This window comes from Melospiza georgiana, chromosome 6 (genome assembly GCF_028018845.1).
Source record: "Melospiza georgiana isolate bMelGeo1 chromosome 6, bMelGeo1.pri, whole genome shotgun sequence".
Lineage (NCBI taxonomy): Eukaryota > Metazoa > Chordata > Aves > Passeriformes > Passerellidae > Melospiza > Melospiza georgiana.
In genome coordinates, this window is record NC_080435.1 from 39237431 (window position 1) to 39254904 (window position 17474).

Below are 17474 nucleotides of genomic sequence, written 5' to 3' on the forward strand. Positions count from 1 at the left end.
AAGTACTGTGCATTTTGGGTTTTTTGGCATTAGTAGTTTGTCATTCTGAGCACTTTAGCCATTCATGGCCATACAAGTAATCTGGTATTATATCTTTCTGGTATCTTCCCAGCAATTTTCCTTACAACAGCCTCTTTTTGTTCAAAAATCCTTGTGAAATCACAGGAAAATACATTAATTTGATGTATTACTGCAGAGGAAAAGTAGAGAAAAGGTGAAGATATAGCTATTACAGTCATTCCATACCTACAAGGAGACACACACACACACAGACACATACACACACAAAACCCTATAGAGATATATAGAGATATAAGAATTTTGTCTTATATTTAGGTTTCTTATCATATGTAGAGAAACTGTTACATGATTCCTTAAAACCAAAATACCTGAACAGTCCATGATATACTTCTACACATCTTGGAAATCTTCAGTTGTTCATGTTACATCACTGTATGCAGACATTTAATTAATCAATCAATTCATTTTATAATTATTAAAATATCCAATAAGTTGTCAGCAGAACTAGGACCTGGGAGAACACCCAGAGCAATTCAAAGTACAGGAAACTCAAAACATTATATTTTGTACCTTATGAGTCTTGCTTGAACCAGGAAAATAATAAAAAAACAACAAATATTTTTAATTAAGTGAAACAAATGTAGTCAGAAGTCTGAAGAATACCCTTTGCTCGCTGTATGTCATTAATAAAAACACTTTCTTCACTTTTCCAGGACCTGCAATTCTATTTTGAGGCAGGAGATGGTCAAGCAGGAACAACAAACAGCAACACTATCCGTTCTAATAAAACCCTTTCTTGGGGCAGTTGAGCATCACCTCAAGAAAAAAAAGCTTTTTCTGAGCAATCAGCTCCTAAAACAGGGCAAACTTTTAACAAACCACTCATTGACATTACTTTATTCACAAATAAGTTACTGCCTTGTCAGGCACCATATGGGGTTAATACCTTCCCTTTCTCTAGAAGACAACTGTCAAAAGATTAGCAACAATACTTGAAGTACCAGCTGATTGGTCATACCATATCAAGAAAGTTAGGAGGATGTCAAATTTTCAATTTTGATACTACAGATTAATTTATCCAGTCATTCAGGTTAATATTATCTCTAAAACATTTTTTTAGATGGAATAACTAAAGCAGCATTATTTTTTGCTATTTAAATGAATTGGTTTCATGAGATCAAAAAAATCTCCAAAAACAAGTGCCAGTTCTTGGTACTAGGTCAAAGATTTTGCAGATTATTAGAAAGAATTTAAAATTATGCTATGATGATTAAGGATAAAACAGTCATGCATATTCCAGGTATTCTAAAATATCTATAAATTTCAGATTTAAAAGATATTAAAGAGGATTTAGCTTCTTACTGTGTGTCTTAGGTAGCATCCATAACAGAGGAATACTATGTAAGACAGAGAGTGTCTGAACTGCACTATCTGTAGTTTGCAATGATTGTCAACACTCCAGAATTTGTGTACATTGAAAAAAGTGACACTGTTTTTTTTCACAATTGCAATTTCACTCTCACAAGGTTTCTAGTATTTGTCCTGCTTTGTTGAAATAATTGCAAAAAGTTGGATCACTGAAGGTGCCTACTATGCCAAGGTGTACCTCTTGGCATCTGGCTGACATTTGCTGTTATTCAGGAAGCTGAAATAAAATTTTATATAAAGTCACAACTTCTACTGTTCCAAATACCTAGTATTGATTCATCTCCCACACATGGTTGATTCTGAAGTCAGAATGTGACAAAGTGCTTGGTCTGAGACATGAGCTATGAATAAAACTATTCATATGAAGAATTTCAATGCAATTCACTAAAAAACAACCCCTAAATATTGTCTTTCTTATTCTACATCGTAGTGAAAACAATTGTTCTCAACATTTAGTGCCATTATGACACCTTCATTTATGAGTTTTAGAAGTTTTCCCAGCAGACGTGCAGCTTGAGCATACTCAGGAGATAAGCATGCACTTCTTAAGAGAAAGGCAAATGCAATGAGAAGAAGAAACACATCAGCTAGGAGACAGAGAGGGGGTTACTGCTGCTTCATTAGCAAGACACCATGAGTATTTTGTGTTTGTCACCTGCTTCTGTGAGCATGTATGCCACCTGTTCCTGAGGGGGTACTGATACAAGAGAGCCAGGCTACCAAAAATAATTGGGGGACCAGGGAATCCTTGGAGGAGAAACTAAAGCAAATTCCACACACCACTGCAAAAACTCCACCCAAAACAGCAATATTATCTTCACACAGCTGCAGAAATGAGTGTGTCAAGAATCAAAAAAAGCAGGACACCTGCCATGCATGACTAATGTTTGCTGATAAATTTAGTAGATTTTTAATCTTAGAACATGACAATATGGAAACATACAGTATTCTGAGCAAAGAAAAAAACAACAGAGCAGATAAAACCTTTACAAATCATTAAGCAAATCAAATCTTTGAAGTGCTTTGCTATCTAAGTATCCTATCAGAAAGGTCAAAATAACATCAGAAAGAGGAAGGTGATTGACAGAATATGTCATTCTCAGAAAGCTACTTCAGACCATACAACACACACTCAAAGTTGGAGAAGACTGTAAGAGGGAGATGACCAGAATTTCTGGTATCCATGCAACCATTGTTATAGCATCCACATACTCCCATTGGCACACTGTGATTAACAGAGCAGCGCATTAAGGAAAAAGTTGCAATCAGGTTATGTGAAGAGGACTGAATATCCCTGCTGATTGCAAATGACAGCTGATTTTTTCAGTCAGGTCTGCACTTAGAAAATGCACTGTCTCAGAGGGTAGATAAGCTCTCCTTGGAAGCAGGAGGGCCAAACTCAGTGCCAATTTTTTCCCATCCCATACACAAGCAAATAACACAGTTCAATTAAGAGTTTACAGTGACCCATCACCACAAGATCTACAATGTGATATCACAAACATTCTTCAAAAATGGATAAGCCCAGGCCTACATATATATCATTAGCTCCCTACTAAGTCAAAAAGTGCTCACCAAGTATTACACAGTACCAGAAAACAAAGCACACACCTGCAGGGAGAGAGACATCCGTACACTCATGCTGGCTTTGAAATTAACCATTTCTGATGCTCTACTACTGTAAAAAGAAGGGCTAATAAAGAAATGTAGTGCCTGACATCTGTTTTCTTTGACTTACTATCTCAAGTACTCTTGTGCCCTTGAGATCCACATTCAGCTGGATATCTATTAACCATCATTCAAATTCCTAATAAACTAACACTGCTCAGTATATCAGAGATTCATAAGTAAGTAAATGAAGATCAGTTTCAAGAACATCACTTCAGGATTCTCTTTCACTGACATTGTTATGGTCCTGGACTTGTGGAAATCCTTGACCATCAGATTCACTTTTCCATTTTCTGTACTTTCTGAAAAATAGCACTTTTGTTCCCTTTTTCCTCCCTCTTCAAATGTATTGTTTTCACCACTCTGAGCCCTCTTTTTCTTTGCTCCAGCAATATTCCAACAGAAGGAAAGGCCACCTCGATTAGTGAATCCTGTCTGTGTTCCACAAGAGACAGTAATGCTGGTAGTGTCTCCAGAAAAGCTATTTAACCACAGACCATAAAATACACCTGTTCCCAACACCCTTTAGTCCTCTACAAACTTAAAAGCCAGAAGTGAATTGATGAAGCCATAGCTAAAACATCCCAGAGGAAAAAAAAGCAGGAGACAATAAAGACAGTCCTTGATGTCTTCAACTCCCTGCTATCACAGGAACATAATTAGATTCAACTTTCAAATGTTCCTAGATAAAAGACCACGTCCATGTTACAGGAAACATCCACCACTCTTAGCCATTCTTGTATGAGGAAAATTCCTTCTTGACCTCAAGTCTGGCCATGGCTTGAACACCAACAGCATGTCCATTGATTTTTAATCAAGAGATTTTTATATCACTGAGACTTAGGCCAGACTTTGAAGTTTTGCATTTTTTGCTGTTCTCTCCTGACACAACTGACTCCACCAGAGGCTTATTCAAGCCAGGAAAGTCTGTAGAGTTTTTTTCTAATTTCACACCAAGCAAACAGGTTTTAAAGAACTTCCCACAACCTCATTTTAATTTTTAAATTACTTTATACCGAAAAGTAAACATAAGATACTCCAAGCCAGATGGAAAAAGTGTTCCACTGATGACTTAACAAAACCACCCTTTAATATCAGTGTCCAGTCAACTGGTACCTCATAAGCTTACCAAGTGATAACATGAAACCCACCAGCCCATGCTATCTAAAATCAAATACACATAATGCTTTCCACCTACCATGCTAACCATACCAGGGGACATATTATCAGCATTTTAATGGAGGTCACATTATGTCATAAATGACAGGCTGTGCTTTGATACATATTAAAATGTAAAATTTGGAGAACTGAATTAAAAATACAGTGCACAATTCCATGGAACTGACCAATTCCTAGACATTGAGCTGGCAAGCTATGTCCAAGGAATTTAATAAACCTTTCATATTCTGTGATGTTTAAACATACAAGTCTGTGGGGTTTTTTTGGTACTGGAAGTTTACTATCTCAAAGTAAATTGTTTTCCAATTGCTCATTGCTGTACATCAATATAATGCTCTAAACCATCACTTTTGATGGTTGATGATGATAATGATAATACATTTTAAATTCTTTGACTAAGCTACTTGAGTAATGACAGAAAGATCGGACCTTTCCAAACACAAAAACACAATGAATCAACATGTGTCATCTACAGAAATGGCACAAACATCACTTAATGTGATCACATAAAACACATCCATCATTCATCTGTAAATCCATTTCATCATATCTAATCCAAAACTCTGCAAGTATTAACAGTCAGTCACAGAAAAAACAGTATTTTAGCAACAACCTATCACATGACAAGAACTAGTAGTTACAACTTTGTTAGAAATCTTTTGGATCAAAATTTAAACTTATCTTTCAGTTTATGGAATTCAGAAATTTCTTGATGATTTAACTAACAGGTTGATTTTAACTTGTTGGTTTAACTAACAATTCAATCTAAAGTAAGGAAAAAGCATGTAAGTGACTGACTTACCTTATGTTTTTTAATTTATGGTTGATAAATCAATTCTTCCGAGTGCAGCTCCTCTAAAACACACAATTTCAGTTCCAACAACAAAACCGGAAAAGAGACTGCCTTTTCTGACACATTTACAAATATACTAACATGATTTTGACATTGACTTTGTGTTCTGAGCTGAATAACAAAATCTGTATGATGAAAGTTTCATAAACTTCTCAGATTGAAGGAAAGCATCATTCTTTGAACTAGAAATTAAAACTAAGTCACACTTATACTGGATAAATACTTAATATCTTAAGGAAAGAAAGATTATTAACATCATGATGTTGCTATTTTAGAAAGACTATTCACAAAATGGTCATTAAAATAACTATGTTAACAAAAAATGACAAGTCCATGCTTCAAAACATTAGAAACAGGCAAAATTTCAGCACTTAATCTATTGTTTATTTAATTTAAAAATGCTGGTCTTCATCTGAATGCTCTTCTATGGGTTTTAAGTTCCCTAAAGGCAACATCATCATTAAAAAACCCAAAAACATTCCCTATAATAATCTGAAAAAAAGAAAAGACCCCATGAATACCATATCTGTAGAACTGCAAAGGAATGTATATGCCTTGGAAACCTTTTGAATGAAAGGATACAAGTTTTGGTATAATGGGATTAATGATTTCAATGCACGGCTTGCATTTATAGCTGTTGCACGAACCATAATAGGCAGAATCTTTCCATTCACAATAGCACCATCAAAGAGTGGACCAAAAAATGGAACCTGAATAAAAAATTAAGAAGTTCAACATAAAGCAAGACAAGATTGTAGCTATAACAATTAGCAATCAACATTAACAATAGAGCACTCAAATATATGTCTTTTTCCCTCCTCATTGCTAGATAATCAAACCAGTTATTGTGTTGCAAGTCAGACCTTTTCTCTTGTGGAAATATACAGCCATATAACTGCTTGATATCCTTGGCAACAGATAACACAGCATTTGAAAAAAATTAAGTAACTATTTGAATGTCTCATCAAAGATCATTTCCAGCATTTGCTGCAAAAATCCTAGGAACAGTCATGCATATAATGTTTATGAGGTTGATAGGCTAGGTGATAATATTATAAATGGCAAGAAGCAAAAGAAATAATTACTCAAAATCTAAAACATTTTTTATCATGGCTCCAGTTATTAACATGTCTATAACGATCAACCCAGGGTGAAAGTGGCATACAGTTACTGGTGTATTGACCCTCATCTTCTATTTTTTTTCTTCTGTTCTTCTTCCTTTCTATATTATCTGAACTAAAACACTGTAAGCCCTTTACAGAAGAAATCTGTGGTGGAAGTTTTGCCTCTTTGGAGCCTAAGTGTAAAACCTTATTTGTGAGATCAAAAGAAAACCTCAATATTTAGTATAGGTAGCCCCCGAAAGGTGAACAGAAAGATAGATAGATAGATCTTATGTTTTGGCATTACATATATCTCTAATCCATCATCATTTTGCAATTAAAACAAAACAAAAAACCCACTCAGTATTAAGTATCTTAATTTCCTGTACATGTGAATAAAGTTCTGAAGCTGCTGACATAAAGCAGGAGAAAAGCAGCAAAGTTTGTGCATCAGCTCAGCAAAGGGAGCAGAGTGTACACTAAATATTCTTCCTGCTAAAAGGAAACAAATGCTGCAAAAGAATTTTAGATCCCTGTGTTATCTTTGCCATTAGTCATTTACTGTAGTTTTGAGAAACTGAAATCTTATGGAAGGCACTTTTTTCACACACAAGGACTTCTTTTTGGACTAACAACAATCCCTGTTTTCAGCAGTTTTTGCTTTCCTTCTTAACCAGCATGCTCCCAATAACAGAACTATTTGTATTTAAAATAGTAAAAGAAAGAATATACTTATTAGTTAACAATAGAAGTAATCCAACAGTAACAAGACTGATTATTATTTCATGCCTATCAATAGATAGAGGAAATCGTCATAATGAGGCAATCCTATTTCTGCCATACCTCATTCATTAATACGAGTGCTTGTAATAATAATTTTAATAAAGTGTAGGAATTCATGGCAAGTGACATCACACACAGAAGTTAGGTAGTGCAAATACTCATGACTACTTTTACTCAGTCAGTTTAGTGTTCACAACCCTAAACCATTGCTTTATGAACAGGGCCAGCACTGACATTTGAGAAACAGTCATTAGAAAGAATGTGTGTTCTTATGCCTAAGGGCTGAGTGGCCTTGCTTTACTGAATTAATCTCCAAATTCTTGTGTGGAGATAAGAAGGAAGTAAAAAAATAGGTTTGAGAGGAAAAAAGGGGAATATGACATGGACGGAGGAAGTCAGAACAGGCCATTATTCAACAACCTCGGTTATGCATCAAGTTTGATACATAACATACAAATTTGATACATAACATACAAAAAATTCAACAAGTTTACTGTAATATTTAAATTACTATGCAGAATATTCTAGCTTTGTTTCCAGACTATGTTGTTAGCAGGTACACTTTACAGCATCAGGCCTTTGCAATTTCAAATTACTTATTTTACTATGCACTGTACTCACTGAGATCTCCCTTTTCCCTCCAACCACCACTGCAACTGTCCATGCTTAAGACATCACCTTGTTGGATCAATTAAGGTTGATTCTAAACCCAAACCTCAGATTCTAAACAAAACTCAGTTCATGTTAAACACATGAAGGAAACACAAAAGAAAACAAACCCTTACCTCAGGCTTTTTCATGATCTGGATGCTGAACATATGGTTTTTCATGGGATAGATAACTATAAGAACATCACCAAATTCTGTTGGAATTATTCCTCTTCTATAATCTCGAGTATGTTCTGACCAGACAATGTGTACTTCATCATTTCCTAAATGTCTAAGCTGGAAAATCAGAGATAAAATGCCATCAGTTTGAACATTCTTAATTAATATCCTATAGCCATACAGCTATATTAAATGTACATATTTAAAAAGACAAACCCACTAAAAAAAAGTGAAGAAAAATTAGTAAAATAACCAAATTACACAACAGTTATTTTACAATTTCAGTGTATTAGTTGACTGGTTTGTGCTATACATTTTTATAAATTGTGGTAATTTCTATTTAAATTAACAGACATATGAATATCTGTTTCCTACTGACAGCTAAAATTTTGTTGATAATTTTTCAAGAACGCAGAGCAGTTCAACCCAATCTACTAACATGTGTTCAAGATTGCCATCACAGACTGGGAGAAAATTAGTAAATTCTGTATGAACTTCTACAGTATATGAATGGAGATGTGTTTAAAAATACATATCTGAGTAGTTAACCTCATCATTCTAGCCAAATTCCAAACTGCCTACTACAACCAAAAAGCTTTTAAAGGAGAATAGCTACTGCATTCTCCATAGCTCCCAGAATAACTAAGATAAATGCTCATTTTCCATGAAACCAGGACACCTTTGTAAAAATAACACCCTGCTCCCCTACAAACTACAAAATGGTTCTTGGTCTGGCTCAGAATGGCTGAATGGGTTCCTCAAAATCCATGCTGTATCGTCAGATGTAATAATATAAACAGATTAAGGAATTCCTTGAACACTCTGGAATTATCTGATCGAAGAACCAAAACACTCCTCCTGATAAACATTATCTTCTGATACCAAATGTTCACATCATGTAGAGAGGATTTATGTATACTGATCAAATACATTCATATTATTAAATGTGAGACTCTTTCCAGTAGGAGTTATTTTTCAAAATTCAAACTGAAATATCTTTTTTATCTCCTAGTGCATCACCAGTTATTGACAATTGCCTTCACCCTCGTTCTCAGCTTGTTTCCACAGCTTTAGGTACGTGGAGCTTGTTAAACCATCACCTTGATGTTATTCAAAGGACTGCACTGTTTAACACATGACATCCAAACACCACTCTGAGCATGTACAAGAAGCTATTCTACATAAAAAAGCAATAATTTGCCATAGCACTTTCAAAACACAACTGCACTTTGAATAAAAGCAAAACACATGCACAGTCTTCGGAGAAATTTAATTGCAATTATTCACTTTATTTTACAAAACCTGCTGGAATGCTACTTTTGTCTTATCTGAAGGCCTACACCAGTTGTCAGTAGCAGATTCAAAAAAAAAAAAAGGCAAAAAAAGGCAAAAAAAGGAGAAAAAAAAAGATAAAAAGAAGGTGTCTCTGCTCTTCTCTGTTAGCTTTAAATGGTATCAGACTGAAGAACAGGGTTATATTTCTATTAAAAAAAAGGATTTTCCTCAGTGTTGGACTGGGCAAAGGACAGGTGGCTTCAATACCCTATCTCTTCTTTGATGCTCAACAAGTAATTTGCTTTGTCTGGACCAGACTGTACATACATCTACTCTAAAATGGCTGTGGTGCCTTTGAAGCCAGCTGTTCTTGCCTCTTGGGTAGATGGCTGAATTACTTTGAACAACACTTATCTGGGGACACTCCTGCACCAACATTTAAACCCAACCCAGCAAAAGAACTCATTATATCAACATTCACTACACTGAGCTTTATTTTACTGGGTTAGAGTAAAGCCAGACAGCAACATGAACGGCTGAAGGAACAAACAGCAGTTGAAGGACCCCTGGATAGCACTTTATTATGACAAACACCATAAAAGACAATTAATTGCAAAACTGACCCTCTCCTACCTTAGAATCATAGAATCATTTAGGCTGGAAAAGACCTCCAAGATCATCAAGATGATCTGTTAACCTAACACTGCCAAGTCCATCACTAAATCATGTCACTAAGCACCACATCTACACATCTTTTAAGTTCCTTTAGGGATGACAACGCCACCACTTCCCTGGGTAACCTGTTCCAATGCTTGACAACTCTTTCTGTTAGAAGTTTTTCCTAATATCCAGCCTAAACTGCCCCTAGTGTAACTTGAGGCCACTTCCTTGTCCTGTCTCATGTTACTTGGGAGAGCAGACTCACCTCCACATCCTTTCATGTAGTTATAGAAAGCAATAATCAATAAGAGCAGTAAGAGAGTGACAAGAAACACACTTAGTTTTTTTTTCTTTCCTGGCTATAGCTTGGGGGACTTGATAAGATAAACTCCAAAATACACAACAAAGAACCCTCTAACCCCTCCAAAATCCCCAGGAAGGCAACTTCTCCTTCTTACCTTTGAGTTTTGCAGCAAAACATTAATTAAAGAAACCTTGCACTGTGGCACCAGAACAGCCCCTTCCATTGATTATCATCAGGGCAGAGTTCTATCTTCTAAGTTTATACAAGGCTCAGCTTCATTTCAGTCTCTTCTAGCATCACTGTCTAATAAATCATTATCCTTGGCCTCCTCTTCTTTGGTCACAGTTAACCAACTTCTCTCTTCAGGCATGAGATAATTTTTTCAATGGATCACAAACATGATCCAATATATGCCAGGTTTTTGTTTTAAATTCAGCCCATTTCATTGTACTGGTCTCATAGCCCAAGAAAACAACTTGATGGCATCTTTTTTTGAAGCATGACAGGAGTGGAAAGCAGGGTTGTCACATCTTAAACTGGCTACATCACCAGAGAAGTCAGTAAGGAATTGCACCTCAGATTAAAAAAAAAAATTCCCATTTTGCTTCCTTAGCGAAGTGACAGTCAAACAAGCTGTTGAAACATGACAATGATAAGGTATCAGGGACTGACAGGCTTGGAAGGAAGTGAAAAGCTCAGGGAGAATGAGGCTGCCCAGCCAAAGAGAAAGCATGAGGAAAATCAGTTTGGACATGAAGTGTTGTGGAATGTAAAAAACCCACACGATCCTAGATTGAGGGATGGCCATCTGGAGCACTGACTGAACTCATTGAACCAACTGCCAAAAAGCAGAACTGGGGCTGATACCCCATCACTGCACTGCACCACTGATAATTCAGCAAGACCAAACTATTTACTAAAAGAATTTTTCCTCCTTTACTTGCCACCTTAGACTCAGAAACAATAAACTCACAGACTGTTAGAAACAAGTGATGGTGACAGTGTACATGCCAAATAAACAGCTTTAAAATCCAAAACATATAGAGAGTTTAGATACTGCAGCTTCTTGAGGGCATCACTGCCTCTGAATTTCATTTGTCAAAGGTTGCCCCTGTACCTGAGATATTGACACCTGCAGTTAATCAGACAGGATACAAGTTCTTGCACTTCTATGAAAGTTACCCAGATGGAGCATCACTACTGATGCATGTGTTCACATTGGACTGAAACAGATTTTGCTGTGATAAAAGTGTACTGTGTGGTTATTTCAGCAGGATTACTGACAAAGGACACATATTTTTGGATGCCAAGTATACTGAAGCCATCAGCGACCTTTCTTTCCAATTTCAAAGTTTACTTAAATATATGTGTGAGAATACATTCCAGGCTGAAAGCAGAAACTTCTTCAGAGGAAAAGAAAAATGTATCAGATTATTTCAGAGTTCCAAGTCCTGTCAAATGTATTTCACCTCATGATTACCGTCAAGAATGGTCTGGCAATGACCCAGTTTGAGTAAAATGTAGAATGGCATCTCTGTGACATGTAATGGATTAAGAGTCAAAATCAGAGGATGTAAGTAGGTGGATGATGCTGTAAAGTATGAACGGTGCTATATAACAAAAAGAGAAGTACTCAGGATCAAAACCTGGTTTCTATTATAGGTGGTCAGATGTCTGACAAAAATAATAGACAAGAAAACAAGGGTTTTTTCAGAAGAAGCTCTGACACTACTAACATAGTGCTCCTTATGGCTTCTTTCAGATGTCCTCGCCTTGGTCAGCAAGAAAAGCTTCTGAAAAAGCACAAATGGTGGTAACTTGACTCATCAACAACACTTGATTCATGGAAGAGATCTGATACCTGAAATTGACTTGAAAAGCTTTCCTGGCTTATTTCATCTGCTAGGTTTTGCATAAACCTTTTAGAAAAAAGAATTTTAGATTTCTTCTCAATTTTTCATTTGAGAACCTTGAAATCCAGCAGTGCTAAACAACCTAGATCTCCTCCAAGCACAGCAAACATTTTGACAATCTATCATTCACTGTAATTATTACGCCACAGGAGAACCAGAGACTGACCTCTTTCAACTTTAATCTGGATTCTTTATTTCTTTGTATTTAATTGGTTGCTTCACTGAATTCAGTGCCCTGGACACAAGTAGGAGAAAGATACTGAGCTACAACTACCTCTGCTCGTTGAAACTTTAAGGACAGAAAAAAACATGATTTCCCAAGAAGGTGTGGTCCCAGTGTGATCTAACAAAATGGTGCACACAGAATGGACAGCTGTCAAGACTGAATTCTGTTTTAATGGTTATTCCAAACTCACCACCAGTTGTCTTCACACTTATTTCCTGACCTTGTTTTCCTGAATTTACAGGTTCTTATGTGCTTACATCACAGTAAGCCTAACAAAGTACCAGAGACATAAGTCACTGCAATAATAGAAATAATAAAAAAAGTCCTAGAATAATGTTATACTTTAAGCTGGTGATACACTGGAAACACCTGGAATTCTAGTTTACACACCAGTATTCTAACAACTCTAAATGCAGATCACACTGCCCTAGAGAGTTATTATCTAAGCATAAGACATGACACAAACATGGAGATGGGGTGCAAAGCAGCAAAAGGTGTTAAAGATTAGAAAAATGTTGTTTATACCAGTATTCTTCAAGAATGACAGTATCAAGACCAGAGAAAGGAAGGTTCAGCAATCAAAACAACAGTTTATCATATAGAGAATAAATTTTAATTGTGTGCATGGAAAGTCTAAGTTGGAAGAAACGTTAGGTGGGAAAAAGAAGAGTTGTAAGCACAGAATGAATGTAAGAATCCAGAAAGTGGACCAAATTAAAGATGATTTCAGGCTATTGGGCACAAGTGACAGGCACAATAGTCATGTTATCTGTGGTGATCCGGAAAGGTGGCAATGAGAAAGAGATTAAGAGCTCTGTTTTAGCCATTTTAAACCTGAGCTGTCGGGAAGACAGCCCTGAGGAAATAAAAGAGACAAACAGATTTTTTTAAGGCTTGCTTTGAAACTCTACTCCATTAGAACAAATATATAAAAATGACTGACTGTTAGGTTACCTGAAATTTCAAATTTAACTCCAAATACTTTAAAATATTCTTACTCTATAACCATCATCATGTGTCAGCTCTCCTAATACATTTATGTTAACTGAATACAAAAGAAACGTGAAATAAATATAACCAGGAGGGATGATCAAATCTAATTTTGATACATTAGTGTCATATGCTGTACATGTTACAATAGCAGCCAGACTTTAAACTAAGCTGCAGGCTATACTGAAATTTCCAAATGGCAGATTGTTCTAAGTGATACCAAGTATAATTGAAGTAATAAACGATAGTAAAAGCAAAGCACACTGTCAGGAAGAATTTAAGTATTTACTTTTTAAAATTAAATGAGTTAGGTTTGGAAAGGCAAGACAAGTGAAATAATGCAGGGCTCAATTTACTGAAAATTCCTTTTATTTATCTGTTACATTAACCCTTGAACTCTTGCCAAAATTACTGTAATTTCTAATACCCACTTACCTAAAGGAGGCAGAAAAAAGCTATTATATTTTCTTCTGATAGAAGAGCTAGCCTCAACTTTTTTCTTCTCAAAAACTGAAGTGTTTATTACAAAAAGAACAAAAGGAGCAAAGATATATGAAATAATGGCTTTATGCAGCTACTTTTGTCCATTTAATTTTAACAGCACTACTGCCTACAGTGCATGCACCTTCTAGATGAATCTTTCACAAAACTTTGTCTCAATAACTATGGTGTGTTAGGGATTTTGTTTGGTTTCGGTTTTTTGCAATATGTGTATCTAAATGTAACTGAAAAAAATTCTGTTCTAATAATTCACATCTATAAACCTTCAAGTTCCCAATACATGTTAGCGATACAATAAGAAAAACTATAAGTTCTGGGAGCTGTAATGATTTTATGTGGTTATGATCATGTCATGCACAACTTAGAATTGTGTAATATACCAAAAGCTCAAGATTGATTAGTATTCTAACCACTAACAACACGACTACTTTTTATTTATATACTGTGTGTATAAAATTCTCACTTGCAATGCCTTCACTCCTTTAGGAAGTTTTTCCTAAGGAAGGAGGAACTAGACTGGTGATAGCTCATTTATGTGCCTCTACAACCTTTCTCATTCTGTGAATTGAGTGTTCACATTATTTAGTTCTCATATTCTCTGCAAGCTTGTAAGGTTATTGTAAATACTTTTTACTCTAACCTTTAATTGTAACAAAACCAGAATGGATTGCATTATCAGCATTAGACTTTTAATTTTGTATTTGCAAATTAAATCGTTATTTTATGTATGAATTTCAATCTTAAGTTCCATTACACAATCAGAAGTTTTTTTATTGGTTCTTGAATTCATGTCTTTTTTTGCTCTTGTTCATATTCTCAGAAACAAATGCTTCAGAGGTATCGAGACACTTAAAAGTTTAATTTACTACTCTCCAAGACTGATGGAAAATCGTTTTTAAAATGGCTTAGCCCCTGAAACAGCAGAATCTTGATTTTACAGTGGCTCAACTGGCAGGAAGAAGTTTTGTTTTAATTTAATTTAGTTTCCATTTATAAGATGAACCTATCATGTACCTCTAGGCACATTTACAATATAAAAATGAGCAGCCATTTGAAGACAACTACTGCAAGTTTGCTTGTTTTTCTCCCATTGAATAAAACAGACAAAAATCCCATGAAAGACCTGTAGAGAAGCTCAAATCCCAAGTTTCTCTGAAGGTCACAAACAGATCATGTTAGCACTCACATGGCTCTCAAATAATTTTGATAGTGTGTGTGAGCTGATTTCACAATCCTTTTGCTGATATGTTCAGTCCAAGCACCATAAATAGTTGCAGAAATAGTACATGAATTAAGACTGTTTTCCTACTCATGTCTCTTGGTAGCACTTGCTGATTTATCCCAAGATGTAAACTTCAGCTGATATTTCTTTCAAGTTTAGGATGAATTTCTTAACAACTCTCTTTGCTGCTGGGTCCCTGATATCTAATACTTCTTCCCACAAAGTCTTTACTTGCTAAGTGGGAGCACTAAAAGTCTTACTACTCTATCTCCTTTAGTTATAATATCATCATTAAACATACACAAAATGAACAGCTTTTAAACATTATTAGATTTGATTGGAATGGGCCAAAAACTGTTAGGGAAGGGAGAAGAAACAGAGATGGAGGCTCACAAGCCTCTGTTCTTGGGAAAATATGCTGAAAAAGAACAAAATCAACACACTGAGGAAGAACAGGAAAGGAACCCACAGAGAAATAAAGCAGCTTGATTTAAGAGTCAACAGTATCTGAGCCACGAATACAATCTCAATCTATTGATATACTCTAAATATCCATACAGACTTCAAATATTCCAAATCACTGATGAGTGAGACTGTTGGTAAAGCAGGAGAGAAACAGGTTTGGAGCAAGCTGGAATTGTGAAGAAGCCCAGCTGACACAATTTTCACAAGCTGAGTCACAGGAAGGCTGGACCAGCCCTGAACCTTGCCTGGCAAGAACAGAGGGTGCTCTGGGGTGGTGTATCCCTCTCTGCCCCCTTGGCCTTAGAAAAGCTTGTTAGGCATTGGCCTTGACAAACAGCACATGGGCTAAGCTCCTCTTTGGTGTATCAGAAACACAGCCTGGTCCCAGGAGCTTGTGCTATCTAATGAGATCTTCTTTTTTAATGAACAACCTTGGAAGGTTCTTTTTCTTGCACGAATAACAGTCCAGTAGAACTGGTAATCAAAGTTGTAATTAAACTGTCAAAGAAAGTTACCAACCCCAACTGTGGATAGAATGGAAAATTCCTGTGACTAAATTCAACTCTCTTGCAGCCCTACAAACAGGGTTGGAAGTGAGACCATTTGAGGTCTGCCGGCTGCAGCCAGCAATCTCCGAGTGGGACACCCTGCAGAGGCAGCAAACTCTCAAGGATTGCTGCCAAATGCCACCAATGGAGCCTGGGCTGATACTCCTGCTGATCAAGGACCAATCCCTTCACTTGATGAGAAGATGCAAACGCATCTGACATGAGTGGTTCACTGAACTCAAGGAGAATTTTTTACAAGGCATATACCTCATGCATGCTCCTTTAGATATGTGTGCACACAAGTGTAAACGTGCCACAACAACTGTACTATGAATGTTGCCCTCAGATTAAGTATTTTATATGTCTAAGTAAGTTAGGCCTACAGGTGAGCTCTCTTGTGCTATAGTAAATTCTATAGAACCTTTTGTTAAATTGTTTAAATTAAGCTATTGATGTTAAGTGCTGTTAAGTTTACATGCTGGAAAAAGCTTTAAGCCTAAACTGTTGCTCAAGTCTGGGGCTGAGTTTGGCAAGGGGATCCACTCTGAACCTTGTGACTCACTGGGAGGATCTTCCTCATTGCTTATCCTTACCCTTTCCCATCCTTACCCTTTTTTCATCCCTGCCTCCTCACAGACCATACTTCGTTGATTTTAGACTGATTGATTGATTTTATATTTTAGTCTGACTTTTCTCTGTGAGCTTTAAGAATCCATCAGCAGTAGACTGAACCTTGCCAATGAACAGTGTCATACTTCTACTTGAATATTACACCTGCTTTTGCCAATGCCTTTGCTGGTCATTCTTTGAACTCCTTCATGACATGCTCCTGGAAACAGACATGAGATCTTGCTTCTGTGTTCAGCTGAAGTCCACAGCATTTTCAAATTATTCACTATTAATTAATCTTCATTATTAACTATTTTTGACCCATCTTCCCCCTTTTCACCACTTTGTATTGATCTAATTCGAACAGATTATAAACAAACATTGTAAGGTTAATTACAAGCTGTGTTTTATAAAACCAGGTTTATGTTTAAAAAATAAAGAAGCCAGTCAACTTAAACAGACTCCCCCCACATTGTTCTATACTAAAACAGTAGCAACAGTAGCAATTTTAAAATGAGTTATTTTTGCTATTAATCACTTCTATAAATCATTTAACAACCTTAGTATTACCCTGACTCTACTTCAGGAAATAAAGAACAGAAAGGATGCAGCATAATAGGCACACAAGCAAAAGCATTTTTAATTAAAAAATCCCACCAAACCAACCTGAGATGGAACAGTGAGAAGTTAGATTTCATAGTTAGTCTATAATAAGAACAATAATATTTTTTCTTCAAGTTGAACACAAAGAAAAAGAAGTCATTAATAATTGAAGCTTGCCAGAGGCATGGCTATTTCTCTCTTTACTAACTGTCTCCCATCTAATTTAATTACAAGTATTAAAGTCCATGCTGAGGTCAACCAGCTTCAGTTCCTCCAATATTACACTTCAACCAGTG

General features: G+C 36.1%; 1 protein-coding gene across 7 annotated transcripts in view; it reads right to left on the minus strand.

Moving 5' to 3' along the window:
• RALGAPA1 (Ral GTPase activating protein catalytic subunit alpha 1) overlaps nt 1-17474 on the minus strand; it is a 129097-nt gene that overhangs the window by 26987 nt on the left and 84636 nt on the right. For all 7 annotated transcript variants that reach the window (XM_058026909.1, XM_058026907.1, XM_058026905.1 and 4 more), the window contains 2 exons: nt 7821-7979; nt 5732-5859 (listed from right to left, as the gene is read on the minus strand). In XM_058026909.1, the coding sequence (XP_057882892.1) occupies nt 5732-5859; nt 7821-7979 (287 nt within the window). The remainder of the gene's footprint in view (nt 1-5731; nt 5860-7820; nt 7980-17474) is intronic.